A 15996-nucleotide genomic window follows, 5' to 3' on the forward strand; every position below is an offset into this window, starting at 1 on the left:
CATAAGCAAAGTGAGTTGCATATACTTGTGTTCTCAATTGCGTCCAAGCTCTCGTGACTAGCACAGAGATCATCTTCAACCAAGAAAAAGAAAGGGGAAAAAAGGCTTTCGCAAGTGTGCGTACATGGCAACTCGGCGCCGTCCCAAAAGGAACCATACAAGCATCTATCGTACATTTTGCAATTTTGAACCAGCAAGGCTTAGTTACCTTATAAATCTATACACCTATGCTTATTGCATCATACTCACGTGCTGGCTAAAATAAGCCCGTAATGATTTGGCAGCATTCATGGGCTAAGAAATGTAAAGATTAACACCATAATAGCTAGAAAAAAACTTCCATGTAAATCTTGGAAATTGTATGGGGCAAGACAGATACAGCCATGCAGCCCATCATTCTTGGGTCACTTCTGACACAGTATATTGATCTTAGTAAAAACAAGAATTCATGAGCCCAGATTCACCTCCACCTTTGGCCTCCCAATCGGATTACCTCTTCGGTTCCAGAATCCCCATGAGCTCTATCATCACCAGAATCGTTATTTGTGTTTGTTGCATCACCATATAGATCCTTCAGCTTTGCCAGGTTGGATGATTCTGGCACCTTACCAAATGGGCTGGAGCGATGTTTGTCACCGTCAATTCTGCCACTGACTGGACTCCTGCTCCTGCTCCTGCTCCTGTGGGTGATTGAACGTCCACTTCTGTCAGAATCCCTGTCCCTCTTTTCACGGCCTCGCCTCTCACCATCCCTATCTGAATAACTTGACCGATGATGGTCCCGGTCTCTGTGATCACGGGCATGTCGATCATGGTCCCTATCCTTGTACCTGCCACGATCACGATCTGAACGGTCCCTCTCAGAATCATGATCGCGCTCACGGCTCCGACTTCGGTGCTTCCTTGGTGGTGATCTTGCACGGTCACCATCATAACTTCTATCCTTTTCCTGTTTGGAAGGTAATGTTCTTCGAACTGGGGACGAATCCCTTGTGGATGCACGGTGTGGAGCACGCTGACCAAAAGAGACAGACAACGAAGCCTTTACGGAAGGAGGCCTTCGGGCAGTATCATTTGATTCATGCCTATTGGAATCCCCTGTCATTCCTGACTGCTTTGTTGGAAGCTTCAGCTTCTCAAGATGGCTGGTGACCTGTCGCAGAATTGGGAGAGGCACTCGTGGAAGAAGACTGTCGAAATAGTACTGCAAGAAAAATATCATTGACACTTTGTAACATGTAAGAAATAATAGTTCTCAATTGAAAATCGTGTAATAGAGTAATCTAGTAAAAAAATAGAAACACTAAGCAATTGCATCAGGGTTGTCAACCAAAACAAAAAGAAAGAGAAGAATGATATAGGTCAATACAATGGTGATTTTAATAAGCAATTATTTCTCGTGGCATTTACGTATGCAATTGCATGCAGCTCTAAAATCACTGCAGAAGATTAGACAACCAAAATGGTCAGTAGTCAGGATTGCGGGGGAACTAACAATTTTGTCAACTGTATTACTATTTCTTTCAGCAAACTGAGTTAACCATCATTGATGTATAGTGTATCGGTAACGACTGGTAAATAGAGAGAGGACATCTCTGCTCAAGAGTAGCAACAGGCAACAGCTGACCAAAACATTTCCTAACTACCACGGCATTTAAATTTCTGACCAATTGGGCCATGGTTAAATTACAGATGAATTTAGAGAGATTTGCTAGTAATATCTCAGGTCAACCAGAAAAAAGGGGGAAAAGTGATGTATAGTTTAACTATCAAATAGGTCTTGGCATTACTCATCTTTTTTATTTCCCCAAACACATAAAAGAGCTTTCATGTATATGATATTTAACGTATTGGAACCATATCACATTTTTTTTCAAGAGAAACAAACATATTTCCTTGATAACACATAACATACACCTTCAGGAAAGCATAATATGTGGAGAAAAAGAAAATACTGACAACCCTTGCCACAAGAAACTAATATGGGCAAAAGCCCCATGGACATACATCATTTCATCTGAAACAATCCCCAACAAGTAAAAAAAAAAGATTAAATTATCTCGCAAACTAGTAAAGAACAAACCATTTCGAATGTTATGAATCCTTCAACCACTTCAAACATAGGGAAGGTTAGTGAAAAAGAGAAAAAGAACTTCTGAGCAACACATCATGACAAACCTTAAACAGTGATGTTACTGGCGGAAGAGATGATGTCTCCTCTTAAAAGCAACTCCACAATTGAAATTTCCCCTCAGTATGGCAAATCAACAGGTGAGTGATTCAAGAAAGACTAATTGCATTTAGGTTCAGAAAATAATATGGTTAATGATGTCCATCCTCAATGTAAATGGGTAACACTAAAGGACACTGATAGCAGCTTAGAATACCGTTTTGTTGTATGGCAGAAATGTCAAATAAGTTCAAGAGATATACCTGGCCAAGGAGGAGATCACGCACGTAAACGCCCATTGTAGTCATTTTACCATTTGATCCAGGGGAAAACTCCTGAAAGAATATGGCATTAGATTTGAGAAATGGACACAGGAAAGAAGTAAAAAAAATGATTATTTATTACATCATAAAGAAGCATAAATATTTAATATTTGACAGCTATAACACAAAAATTCAATGTTACGGTAGTAGTTGTAATAAGATTATTTTCACAGAGATATCCACATGGCTAAGCAGTCAGTTCATACACGTGCACGTTGTTGTGTTCCAAAGAAGCAAATGCTAGGACATGAATGGTAGATTCCAGCGAACCACCAATTCCACCCCGAGAACTGCACATTTCAATCATATCAACATCTTCCTTCAGTTGAGAGTTTTGTTCGGTTCTTCCTGAGTCTAGAGTAGAATACAAATATAGGAAACACCTTTTGTTCCGCCTTTTGTGTTTTAAGAACTATATCTGATTTGCTACAAGCGCAGCTCTTAGTACATAGCAGGTGTCAATATGAAAAGATCTTTATTTGTCTTTCACAAGTTTAACATGCCACTTAAGTGGAAACAAAGCAGAAGTTTGATGATAACTTGAGAGCGTAATTCATAAACATATGGCTGAACTAGAAGTTGTTCTTTTGGCACTTAAGTTTATAATTTAGAATCAGAAGGGCTAATGGAAAAGAGATACCTCGTCATCCTTGATGTAGGGTTCGTACCAAGTCCACAGTGTTTTTGGTTCTGCAACATATCGCAGGTAGAGAAATCCAATCTGAAATATAATCAAATATTATTTTCTGACAGCCAAATTAATTTGTTTTGATACACGAGATGACCTACAAGCTAGTGCCATGTGCGAATGGGCATATCACTTGCTTTAATGTAAATTGGACCAATGATTTTTATCAGTATTGTAAGACAGACTTCCTAGTCCACCCACTTGTTACATCTACCACTGGAGGAGCTTTACCCAATAACAACACAGCAAGGACCATCTCAGTCATCGCAGTCACACCACTGAGCCTAAAGTTCAACTGTTTAGCAAATTCTGTTTCGCCTACTAAATGCCCTAAATCCTTTGCAGTAAGTATCTGTTCCTAAAGCCGAAACATAAACCAAAACATTGAATTGAAAACCAAGAGAGGATAGGGATTGACTTACAGCTCTGATGTATGGGGAGTCCGGGTGCTTGAGCAGGCCGTGCATCTGCTTGACGGTGAGCTTCATGGTGAAGAACTTGTAGAGGAGGCAGAAGGCGGAGGAGGGCCCGCGGCAGTTGCCGGTCATCCAGGGCTCGACGTGGTCGACCTGGTTATAGATCTCGTCGACGACCTCGTGGTAGGTCTTGAACTTGTAGAGCTCCTTGAAGTAGTCCGAGGAGAGGATGTTCACGGACAGCACCTTCTCCATCAGCACGTCGATGGACCGGCCTGACGATTGGATCTCCATTCCCAGCACTGAACCAACAAGAAATCGATTCGAATCACACCAGAGGCCTTGAAGCGCATGCGGACAGCAAAGAAAAGATTTCGTTTTTTTCGGCGTCGAGATCCAAGGTTTCGCCTTGGAATCGAAAGGTTACCTCTTGTGTGTTCAGCCGGGAGGCGAGCGGAGCCACGGGTTGGCGGGGATACGCCGCCTCGGCGGCGGCTCGGAGGAATCACGTTGGATTTGGGGGGAGGAGAACCTGGACGAGAGGCGTAGGAGAGGAGGAGCCCGTGCCGTGGGGTCAAGGCGGTTGGGTCCCGCCGACTGTGCCTAGTCAAATCACAGCCGTTCGCTGGATGATCTCTGTAGGATCTTTATAGGGCCTGCTTACTCTGAAGATCCTGCCTGATCCCGCTTCGGGCAACATTTCTACGTGAAGTTTATTCAACAAGGGTTCTACGGTCAACAAGCCGATGCAAAATGAACGAGGCATTCGTTCATTTGCCTCATGTACAGGGTTTGCATCTCCATCGCAAAAATACTGATCTCCAACAGCGCACGCAAAAAAATCTACTCTACGTCCCTCACCCTCCTTCGGTCCTCCCTCCCCCCTGCTCGGGCCAGCTCCGTGGCGGAAGAAGGTGCCGGGGCAGCGGCCGACGGCGGCGCGGAGCGAGCTCTGCCTCGAGCTCTGCTCCAAGCGCACCCCTCGTCTTCCTCCGACGTCCTCTTCTCATCCTCGCCGCGCCCGATCTCGAGGCAGTGCCGCGCTGCCGGCGCTCCCCGCCGTCGCACCTATCGAGGAGCCCGCCGACGACGACGCGCCCTCCTCGTTCTTCTCAGCCCGCCGCGGAGCCCGCCCCGGCTGGATCTCGGCCAGGAGACGCACGCGGGGCGGCGTCCATGGGCGGGGCGCCCTCGCCGGCGGAGCAGAGCAGGCCTGCGCCGCCATCCCCTTCTCCCGCCGCGGAGCAGAGCAGGCCCGCGCCACCCCGCAGGCCGCGCTGGCCGGCCCCGCGCCGCCACGCAGGCCCGCCCCGGCTGGATCCCGCCAGGAGCCCGCCCCGTTCTTGGCCGGGATCGTTGCAGGGGGGCGACGAGGGCACGGCCCTCACCCTGTCGTCCCGCTCGTCGGAGACGCCACGCACCGACGCGCGCGGCGCGTCGTACGCTGCCTTCGTTGCGGCCGCCGCCCCAAGACCCAGAGTGGAGCACCTCTTGGCGCAAGAACCCGCCCTCCTCCTGCTCGCCGTCCGCCGTCGGGAGGCCGCCTCCTCCCCATCCCGCCGCGGCAGGGGAGGCCGAGCCGCGCCGCTCCCGAGTAGGGGAGCAGGGGAGGCCGAGAAGGGAACGCCGCCCTCGCCTGCTCGCCGCCGCCATCGAAGCTCGCCGTTGCTTGTCTCGCCGCAGGACGCTCCGGCCGGCGCGCCCGCCGCTCGCCGCAGCATCAGGAGAGGAGGGCCGCCCTCAAGCTCAGAAGGGGCCGCGCTCGCCGAAGGTGAAGCAGGGGGCTGCCGGTCGTGCCCACGGCCCGCGTCCGCCCCCGAGCTCGCCCGCCGCCGCGGCCAGTCGGCCCGCGCCCGCGCCGCTTGCCCGTGGCCGCGGAGAAATGCATAGGAGGAGAGAGGCGATTTATTTTTAGCTCTCCTCTCTCCTCGCGAAGCAAAATGCTTCGCCCGCTGCCTCTGCTGTTGGAGCGGCGCTCGTCGAGGCACAGTGGCGAGCGCGAGGCAAAAATTCTTTTGCCTCGCGTTGTTGGACTCAGTCTTAGATTGATGTACTTGCGTTGTACCCCCACGAACCTTAGTTTACCAAACATGTTGTTGAATTTTTGTTATAAAAAAAAAGAGTTTCATCACCTTTTCCAATGAAATAAAACCCTTTTAATATCCAGTGAGGTCTAGAGTTTCATATCATCTAATCTCGCCCTTGTTTAGATGCATAAAGTTTTTGGTGTAAAGTACTGTAGCACTTTCGTTTGTATTTGGTAATTATTATCCAATCATGGGTTAACTAGACTCAAAAGATTCGTCTCGCAAATTACAGACAAACTGTGTAATTAGTTATTTTGTTTAGCTACATTTAATACTTCATGCATACGTTTAAAGATTCGATGTGATGGGAAATCTTATAAAGTTTTAGAATTTTGAAGCCAACTAAACAAGGCCCTCGTGTCCAATAAAACGATATGTCAAGTTAGACCATGCTTGCTCATGGTGAAAAGAATAGTGTGTCTTGGAATATCAACTTTGCTAAATTTTCAATTTATTAGCATATTATTGTTCTCTCGTTCTTCTGTCAGATGATAAGGATTGGAGAGCATCCAAATGAAGATTAGATTCATTGCACTATTGTGTTGTTACGTTGTTGTAGTAAGAGTTGAATCCTTAGCTGAAACTGGCTTGAAAAAGAATGGCCAGCTCTTGAGAGCTTTTTGACTTAGAAATACTTATTGTTCAAATATCAATTATCATGAATGGCAATTGGCATGTGGATCTACTAAAGTCATGTTTTGACATTGGAGACTTTCATAGAAGATGTTGTTGTTTGGGCAACGACCTTGAAATATGGATGTCGCATACAATGATATGTTGAACTTAGGGAGCTTGCTGCAGAATTCATATTTGTGTTGGATCCTTTTTATGAGATACATATGCTGTTTCTTGAAGATTGGGTTAATTGGCTAAATAAGGAAAAGATTATAAAATGATTGGATTGTAACTCTGGATGTAGCTAGCTAGATTGTGATAAAGGATTTACTTTATACATTTCTTACATATGATATCTGACTAGAAATCAGATTGAATATTGTTCATATGATTATAGGAGTGGATGAAAGAATCTGATTTTACTTCTGTTGAATCTCATTCTTCAAACGATGAATAATAATAAGTATCCAAGGAAGATATCTTTTATGTCTGCAGTAGACAACATTAGAAAGAGCAAGTACACTTGGCATGCAAGATGACTATTAGGTATTGTAACCAATTCTACCAATTTAAGGATGAAAGTTGTTTATGTGATTATGAAGGGAATGGAAGGCTATCAAGCCGCATAACATGTAACCTTGTCTATTGTTCATCATGATGCAAGTTCTGCAACTAGTATGGGGAGTCTTCAAAACAATTCTTGCCAACTGATATATCACCAACAAACTCCATGCAATTAGCAGGGGACACAAGTGCATGCTCATGTAGTATTGCTTGGGTCAACAAACTAAAACTAAAATTTTACATTTTATATGGCAGTCTTCGTGCTGTTACCTAGCATAGTATTAAATGGTTGACAAATCTAAAAACTTTAGTGAAACTTCAGTTTCTGATATATATTGACCCCCCATAGATGTAACATTTTTTTACTTCTTTTCTTTTCTTCAACAAATTCAACTAATTATAGATGGTGATGTTGTTATTCTACAGTTTTTGCTTATGTTCAAGGTTTCATATAGTATCCTGGTGCATTGATTCCTAGATCGGATATCTTCTTCCAACACTTGATGAAAGAAGTGTCAAGACATTCTGAGAAATATAGTGGTAGGTATACAGTGGCGGATCAAAGACTTTGATCAAGTTAGGAGGGGCTTATTTATTCTTCTTCTTCCTCGCTCTCTCTTTTTTTCTTCTCCTTCCTCCTCATTTTCTTCTTCTTCATCCATGGCTGAAAAATATTGGGGTGCTTTTGGGGGAGCTACCCCCACGCTGTATCCGCCCTTAGTTATAGTTAATCTTATGGTGTTTAGCTGAATTAGCCCACAATAGTTGTACTACCTTTTAACCATTGTCCGTATGGAGTATCAACTATATATTGTCTATATGCTTTAGATTGTTACAATTACTTTTGATAAGCCAACAAACAATATGAGATGCATATGTTGGCACCCACTTCTCCATCGTTCCTCGATCTCAAGTTAACAATACAACAACTACAGTACCATGCGAAACTAGTTGCACATAGAAACACATAAATTGAAGTTTGTAGTTGCACACAATTACACATACACACAACCGAAGCTTTCTGAAGACACAAACCGAAGTTCACAGTTGCACATATATACAAACACACACAAATCGAAGCTTACTTGTCTAGAACAAACTGGAACTATACTCCAATCAATATCCGAACATGTTATACACTAAACCCCTTTATTAGAGCCCCTTAGGGGGGGGGGGGCTTGAGCCCCCTTAGAGCTTGTGCATCAATGGAAAGTGGGTCTTGAAGAGAATCGACAGAATAATGAGTTTTCTTCGGCAGGGTACGGAAGTAGTGAAGGGAGGGCTAGGTATTCTTGATCTTCAAGTTTTTAGTAATTGTACTACCGTTCAATCATTGTCACTGTTACTTTTGATAAACCAGCAGCAAATATGCGATGCACATATTGGCGCCCACTTCTCCATCCTTTCTCGATCACAATTTAATAAAACAACTACATTACCATGTGAAACCAGTTGCAAATAGAAACACACAAGTCGAAGTTGAACAAGCACACACAAACACAACCGAAGCTCTTTGGAGACACAACCAAACCGAAGTGCAGATAACAAACTGGCAATGTTAGAGCTTCAGTTGAAGAAGATGGCCATCCTTGTGAACTTGTAGTACACTAAACAACAGACGACTGTGGCCACCATGTAGGTTCCAGGGAGTGCCGCTAGGACAACCTCCAAGACACAGCTCAGCACCGTCACTTTTACCTGGAAAATGTACAAGTACATTGCCAGCCCCATCGCAACGGTGACCGCAGACGTGACGATGTCAAGAAGAAGGCACACGTGCAGGAGCCTCCTCGCCACCTTGTCCATCTGCTCCAAGTGCTTGCCTTCCATGATAGCTACCTCTACCTTGACATAGGCGCAGACTGCATTGGAGGCCACCAGCACGGCCACAAGGCATGGTCGCAGGGTTGCAACCTGCTGGTTAAGAATGGCAACGGGTCGGGTTCGGATCGGGTGGAGTCTCCGTGCACCCAAAACCGAAACCCGAAATCGAAACCCGAACCCGAACCCGAAACCGATTCGGGTGGAAATCCATCACCAAAACCAAACCCGCGGATACCCGAAACCCGAATGGAAACCCGAAACCCGTGGATAAATATACACATATTCACATGTATAAACAAGAGGCAACAAATAATAAATATTTTCATGACTCAACTTTCAATAAATTTAATAGTCTAAGTAAACAAATTATCATTAACATATTATAAAACATGAGTTTTAATTCCAAATAATTTATTTCGGATATCCATTGGATATCCACGGGTGGAAACCAAAACCCGAAACCGAACCCGAAACCAAACCCGAACCCGAACCTGAAAACCGTGGGCGAAAAACCAACACCAAACCCGAAACCCGAAAAACCGAAACCCGCGTATACCCGCACCGAACCCGATCCGCTGCCATCTCTACTGCTGGTACACCGGCAGCTGTGCAATGCACTCGCTCGCTGGGCTCAGGCCTTGTTTAGATGCACTCAAAATTCCAAAACTTTACAAGATTCTCCGTCACATCAAATCTTTAAACACATGCATGATGTATTGAATGTAGCTAAACAAAATAATTAATTACACAGTTTAAGTATAATTTGCGAGACGAATCATTTGAGCCTAGTTAACCCATGACGGGACAATAATTACTAAATACAAATGAAAGTGCTACAGTACTTTACACCCAAAAATTTTTTGCATCTAAACAAGGCCTCAGTGAGGTCAGCACCGGCATAGCCAGACCAGGGCCGAAGACAAACTTGCCAATGATTTGAGGTTGATGGCGAGCTACCTGCTGCCTTCCCGAACGAACGGGTCGTTTGCAAACATAGAAGAAAGGTGTTCATTGGTTATATATTGAAGTAGACAAGCATATTATAGTTAGTAGTACGTAACAAGCCAACAGAATAATATGATGGTCTCTTACTGTAAATAGGGCATATGCCCCCCCTCCACACACACACACATAAGCACACGCCTTTATATCTACTTCGAGGCTGCTGAGGCCGAGGGCGTGGCACCGGCCATTGCCCTGAGTGTCAGAGACGCATCCCCAGCTTACCATGCTGGTCCGTGCTCCTCTAGGTGTGCCCCGCTGCCAGTAGCTCTCGCTCGATGGGGTGCTCGCACCTTCCCCTCGCGGCCGCCTCGTGGGCGCGCCGCCCGCCTTGCCCTCACTCGACGGTGACGAGGAGGCAAAAAACCCCATGTGCAAGAGCCGCTGGTGGCTCAGCAGCCGCCCCCTTAAGATGAACTAGCCCTCTCGCCGTGGCCTAGATTCCTACATCCCCCACCCCTCTGTCTGGCGGCGCCCCCGCCGGTCCGACGAGCCCTCGGCGATCCTCTATAGGTCCAGCAGTAGAGCAGCCCCGGCAACCCCAAACCCTAACCCCGACAGCCCGGAACCCTAACTCCGGTAGCCTTGGCGGTGCGGCGAGCAGCGGTGGGCTTTCTGCGACCAGTTGGATCCCACCCACGCGCATGACTCCTAATATTAGCGCACAAAGTTACCCTAAAAAAATCCGGCCAAAGCCTGAGCTATGGCTAAGGCCAGTCTCAGTGGAGTTTCTTGAGAGTTTCATGGCATTTAATTTTGCTGATGTGGCAGGATATTTATGAGAAAAGAGAAAGAAGAGTTTCATGAGATGTGAGAGGAGTTTCATCTCCATAAAACTCATCTGGCTCACTTACCTAGTTTTTTGTCTAAGTAACCATGTGATGAAACTATGTATTAGACTGGCCTAACTGGCGATGCGCATGCAAAGTTACATGCGCAAGTAATTTTTTTGCTTAAATTAAGTTGTTTAGTCTGATGTCTCGCATGTAATTAAGAGATGGTCTGCGGGCTTTTTGAATTTTTGGTCATTGGCGCGGAGATCGGAGCTGGAGGAGAGTCGTCATCCGATCCCCAGCCGAGGGAACTGGAAGCGGCCAATCGCGAACTAGTCAGCGACGCGACCGGATTCGAGCATGGCAGTCCTAGTCATTGTCTCGATCGTTTTACGCTTTGTTCTTCTCTATCTCTTCTCTACTACTAAAAAGACTCTAAGAGGGATTTTTTTTCGTCTTTTACGCTTTCAATGGTCCGCAGTACGTTTTCAATCGTGTACCGCTACTACTAAAAAGACTCTAAAAGAGATTTTTTTTCGTCTTTTACGCTTTCAATGATCCGCAGTAGGCTTTCAATCGTGTACCGCGCCATCTCGTTTTCGTCCGTCCCACCCAACAACCGTCCGCCCAGCGCCCCCCCCCCTCATACCCCGCCCAAAAAAAAACGGGTTTTTTTGGATCCATACCATTACAATTTTCAAAGTTTGGAGAAACGCCATTACTATTCGTCTATTTCAAAACATACCATTACAATTTTTCGCTTCTCGCAAAAATGACACAGAATACGTATGGAGACAACCTAGGCAGCTGCAGGTGTATATGAATATGTATATTACAATGAAGGCCCTCTCTCCTATCGCTGACTCGCGGGCCCCACATGTCATCATCTTCTTCCTCCTCTCGCCATCTTCCCATTGCTGAGCGCCCGTTGCCAGTGGTGCCAATGCCACGAGACAGGCCCATGAGCCCCTCCTCGTCCCCAACACGGTGCGGCTGCCCTCCGTTCCGACCCTGGTCATGAGGCGCGTCTTGACGACGTCCAGCGGAGTGGTGAGTGCGGCGGATATAGCCCCTGCAAGAGCACCGCAGAGTACGATCTTGAGGGTGAATGCCTTGAGGTACTGGAAGGAGGAGTAGCTGAGCACCCCGGTGGGGAGGTTGCGGAGGAGCGTGGCGGCGTATCCCGCGTACAGGCCGAAGAAGCTGTGGGTCTGGATGATGTGGAGGAGCACCTCCCAGGAGCGGCATGTGGCGGCGCCGGACTGGAGGCGCTGCGTGATGAGCTCCTTGGGGACCATGATGGCGGAGGAGATGTTGCCGCTGGCGCCGGCAAGCGGGGGCACGAGGAAGGGCGGGAGGTGGGGGCGGAGCAGCGACTTGGCGAGCTCGCAGGTGCCGAAGTAGACGGCGGAGGAGGAGGCGGAGCCGTGGATGACGGCGGAGAGGCCGCGGTAGAGGCCGAGGGGCCCGTCGGTGCGGAGGATGTCGAGTAAGACCTGCCAGGCGGTGACGGAGGGAGCCGCGGCGGCCTGGAGGCGGGTCTTGACGGCGTCGATGGGGAGCAGTGCAGCGTAGGTGAAGGCCCCCGCGGCGGCGCCCGCGCAGGCCCCGATGGCGGCGCACGCGAGAGGGGTGGGGACTGCTGGCTTGGCGCCGCGGCGGCGGGGGCGGGGATGGAGAGGGAGGAGGAGGAGAAGACAGGGGCAGCGGCGCCGCAAGATGCGGCGAGGGAGTGGAGGAGCGCCGGAAGATGCGCCGGAAGACGGGGGCTCAGCAATGGGAAGATGGCGAGAGGAGGAAGAAGATGATGACGACATGTGGAAGCCTTCATTGCAATATACGTATTCATATACACCTGCAGCTGGGCCCAGGTTGTCTCCATATGTATTCTGTGTCATTTTTGCGAGAAACGAAAAATTGTAATGGTATGTTTCGAAATAGACGAATAGTAATGGCGTTTCTCCAAACTTTAAAAATTGTAATGGTACGATAAAAAAAACCCAAAAAAAAAACCGCCCGTCGCCCCGCCCACCTCTCCCCGACCCATCCTAGATCCGCCGACGCCGCCGCAGCACCCAATCTCGCCGCTCCTGCTGCCCCCCAATCCCGCTTGCCGCCGGCACAGTCCGTCGCACCCTGACGCCGGCCTCCACGAGCGGCAGGGCCGGCGCGCCAGCCTCGCGCGGCGGCCGCTGTGACGAACGGGGCCGGCGGCCTCCCGCGGCGGCGACGGCCGACGGGGCTGCGGCCTCCCGCGGCGGCGACGGGACGGCAGCCTCCCGTGGCGGCGACGAGCGACGGGCCGACGTCCGCGAGTGCGCGGCGTCGAGCTCTGAAAACGGAGGCCGCTTACGGTGGATTTGGGGGCGAACAGTGACCGCAACGGACTTCTGTGGGCGGCCGACGGAGAGGCATCCGATTCGTTTTCGGCGGCCTGGAATCGTCGCATGTCACGGCTTGACATGCCGTGGGCAAGTCACGCAATCTGAGTCCTTCCCCTTCTAGCCCGATTTGATTCCGTTTCTTGCGTCGATGATCCTGTAGCATCTGATTTTTGATCTAGATACACTGACTGAACAACGAGTTTTCAGGAAGTTAAGAGTTTTTGTTGATCATTGTGGCCTTTAGATTCCATTGATGTAACTTGAGAACAGATATGATCAGATCCCTAATTTAACCTGTTGATGAGCTGTTTTTGCTTTCTGTGTTGTCATCAGTATCTGAATGATGTACTTGAAGCTTCAGTCTTGTTAGTACTGATTTATGATGACTAGCTGCACTGAAGGATGCTTTGCTGAGTTTAATAGGCATTTATCAAGGAGGCGTGTGGAAGGTTAGAGTAGAACTGCCAGATGCATATCCATGCAAATCCCCGTCAATTGGTTTGTCGATGAAATGTGAGTACCTCTGAACTCAAAGAGTTGTTACTTTGTCTATTCAAACCATGATAACAATTTAGTTTCTAACCACTTCTGGATGGATGCAAACGGTAGGCCTGGTTCAGTTTGTTTCGATGTCATCAACCAAACATGGAGCCCAATGTTTGGTAATAATTGATCTTTCCTTTTCATTACCTGTGTTGACATCCAGTTAGCTAATTTTCCCTATTGCATTATCTTTACAACTGGAGCTCCAGGTGCTTTGTACTTTAGATCTATCAGTAATATGTTGCAGATCTTGTCAATGTGTTTGAGGTCTTCCTCCCACAACTTCTACTATATCCGAATCCTTCTGATCCATTGAATGGAGATGCTGCTGCATTGATGATGCGTGATCGTCCTTCTTATGAACCCAAAGTGAAAGGTAACCAGATTAAGCATTGTCCTGGCAGGATTGCAATCTAGAGGATGCAACGGAATTGTCTTTGAAAGGAGAGCTTGATGTCTTCGCTGCTAATTTGCCCGCTTCACCTGGTTTCGCTCCATAGAGTTATGTCGAGTTGTCTGAACAGTGGAAAGCTTCACGCTTACCAACTGAACCTGTGGACCTTATTATTGGCATCTTTTCAGCTACGGAAGCCTGGAGATTTCGTAATAAACTTCTACGTTATTAAGCAGTTTTAATTAAGTATTGGTTGCTTTAGGCCGAGAACCAGACTTCTACATCTTATTAAGCGGTTGAAGTCACTTGAGAGATGGCATCAGTTCACTGGGGTCACTTGCAAAGGACATATTTACTTATCCTTTTGCTCCTTTTTATACCCAGAATAAGTTTATCCTAAATTTGATATTTGTTAGTCAAGGTTTGGAGGGTTTTCATTTACTCACTTTGTAAAATCCAGCATTAGGAAATAAAAGTTCGATACTCTGTGTAAAGCTTGTACTGGATAGTAAGTATTGGGAGAGAAGATAAATTATTCTCCGGTAAAGATTGTAGGATTGTGGAGGACTTTCAAGAATAAGTTCTTTGTGTGGATGCGAGATGATCACACACCAAGTCTAGGAGTCTCGTACGCCAAGTCCAGACTGCACTTGATTTGAATCAAGACGTGCCAGTCAATTTGACCTGGAAATTAACAAGGAAAAAACAAACCGTCAAATTCAAGAGTGTATCGGCTGGATTTCCGAATCACTCTTACGCGGGGTATTGGCAAAGCCTTGCCGATACAGAAGACGACAAAAGATCGGGTATGATGAGCGTGTAAAAAAAAGCGATCTGCAAGGGATCGGCAATGGGCTGCCGATGCCGATAGAAAACTAGACGGTTAGATCTAAAGTCGACACGTGCCGGGTAATAATGTATAAACCCACGAATGTATGGATCTGGACAAAACTAAGCTTATGATTCAATCTAATCGGCTTTACAAGATTTATTGTGATGAACAAGGAGCTTACAGACGATTAAACAGATCACTAAGCTGGATAGTTTGTGAATGAATCTAAACGAGAAAATAGCGATGCGCCCGAGATCAAAGCTTAGATAAATTCGATAAATTTTGAATAGATCTGAACGAAACCACAGCGATGCGTCCGGAAGCTAAAGCTCAGATTCACTCGGTAAACGAAAACTTACCAGCAAACCGAGTCACTCGAATGTGAGGCGTCCTTGATCAGCTCGAAAGAACTCGTAGAAAGAAAAAGATGGCGAAGCCGCCGACGAGAAAGTAAATTGCAAGTAGTAAAGTTTGTTTGTTTGGATGTGTATCAATCTTTACAATAGTCGGGGGTTCATATTTATACCCCACGCTAACACAATCCTAGCCGATTACGGCAAAGTATAATTCCATCTTAAGAAACCTACTTTAATAAATAAAAACACCACCTTCCATACTATATTTATACCACACGCTAACACAATCCTAGCCGATTACGCCAAAATATAATTCCATCTCAAGAAACCTACTTTAATAAATAAAAACACCGCCTTCAATACCGAGACCGTCTCGTACCAAAATTTGCCCATAAACACTGAGATACCTGATCGGCACCAAACCGTGACCGATCCTCTTCCTCCATGCACCATCACCATCTTCAATCTGGCATTCTTTCTCTTCTTCATTCTTTTGACACGTGCCAGAAAATGGTGTCAACACTTTGCTGTGCCATTAACTCTTTTGATTGTTTAATTGCATTATCAAATTTCAACGTAGCATTAGCGCGGGCATTATACTATTATGTAAAAAGTTGATGTTTCTTAATCTCAGTTTGACATCAAAACATCAAGTTGCTAAGTGAATGCCATGTTGCTCAATTTTTGTGTAATTGCACTAAATTTTTTTTGGCCACCCGTAGCAACGCACGTGCATAAACTTAGTTTAGAGCAATGCTTTTGTACACCTTCACTGCACGTTCGTCGCAACGGCCGTTGCTGTTGCCCGTTGGGCATCGCTTTCCCCGCGTCTAATCTCCCTCCTCCAACAGCAGATCAAAATCACACGGTGGCATGGGCGTCTGGTGTCAGCTGGTGGATGGCCGTTGCTGTTGCCCGTTGGGCATCGCTTTCCCCGCGTCTAATCTCCCTCCTCCAACAGCAGATCAAAATCACACGGTGGCATGGGCGTCTGGTGTCAGCTGGTGGATGGCCGTTGCTGTTGC

The 15996-nt window shown here is 47.0% G+C and overlaps 1 protein-coding gene, 1 long non-coding RNA gene and 1 pseudogene across 5 annotated transcripts; 1 reads left to right on the top strand and 2 right to left on the bottom strand.

Moving 5' to 3' along the window:
• Window positions 1–2: 2 nt before the first annotated feature.
• On the bottom strand, window positions 3–4211 carry LOC120668412 (pre-mRNA splicing factor SR-like 1). 4 transcript variants are annotated; one of them, XM_039948111.1, is made up of 6 exons: window positions 4025–4183; window positions 3604–3899; window positions 3134–3214; window positions 2700–2783; window positions 2434–2505; window positions 3–1204 (listed from the first exon to the last, which is right to left on the bottom strand). In XM_039948111.1, exons 2-6 carry the CDS (start codon window positions 3889–3891, stop codon window positions 461–463), a joined length of 1269 nt encoding a protein of 422 aa, XP_039804045.1. In that variant the 5' UTR covers window positions 3892–3899; window positions 4025–4183; the 3' UTR covers window positions 3–460. The 4 variants fall into 4 exon arrangements, 2 of the variants coding, with proteins under 2 accessions (XP_039804045.1, XP_039804046.1); XR_005672431.1 differs by having other exon boundaries at window positions 1116–1204; window positions 2179–2505; window positions 4025–4184; XR_005672432.1 differs by lacking the exon at window positions 2700–2783 and having other exon boundaries at window positions 107–1204; window positions 2179–2505; window positions 4025–4211.
• A 4218-nt stretch (window positions 4212–8429) lies between these two features.
• Window positions 8430–12293, bottom strand: LOC120670434 (annotated as a pseudogene).
• Window positions 12294–12467: 174 nt separating this feature from the next.
• Window positions 12468–14330, top strand: LOC120668413. The gene is made up of 2 exons (XR_005672433.1): window positions 12468–13508; window positions 13637–14330. It is a non-coding gene; the product is annotated as an uncharacterized LOC120668413 (long non-coding RNA).
• The last annotated feature ends 1666 nt before the right edge of the window (window positions 14331–15996 follow it).

The sequence above is a fragment of the Panicum virgatum genome, chromosome 4N (genome assembly GCF_016808335.1).
Source record: "Panicum virgatum strain AP13 chromosome 4N, P.virgatum_v5, whole genome shotgun sequence".
Lineage (NCBI taxonomy): Eukaryota > Viridiplantae > Streptophyta > Magnoliopsida > Poales > Poaceae > Panicum > Panicum virgatum.

What these genes read in the sequence shown, in the direction of transcription:
- LOC120668412 (XM_039948111.1), bottom strand. Translation starts at nt 3,891, where the DNA reads ATGGAGATCCAATCGTCAGGCCGGTCCATCGACGTGCTGATGGAGAAG. An exon ending in ACTCCCCATACATCAGAGCT is followed by an intron (nt 3,215 to 3,603) that starts GTAAGTCAATCC and finishes ATTATATTTCAG; the next exon opens with ATTGGATTTCTCTACCTGCG. An exon ending in GTGATCTCCTCCTTGGCCAG is followed by an intron (nt 1,205 to 2,433) that starts GTATATCTCTTG and finishes TTTTTCTTGCAG; the next exon opens with TACTATTTCGACAGTCTTCT.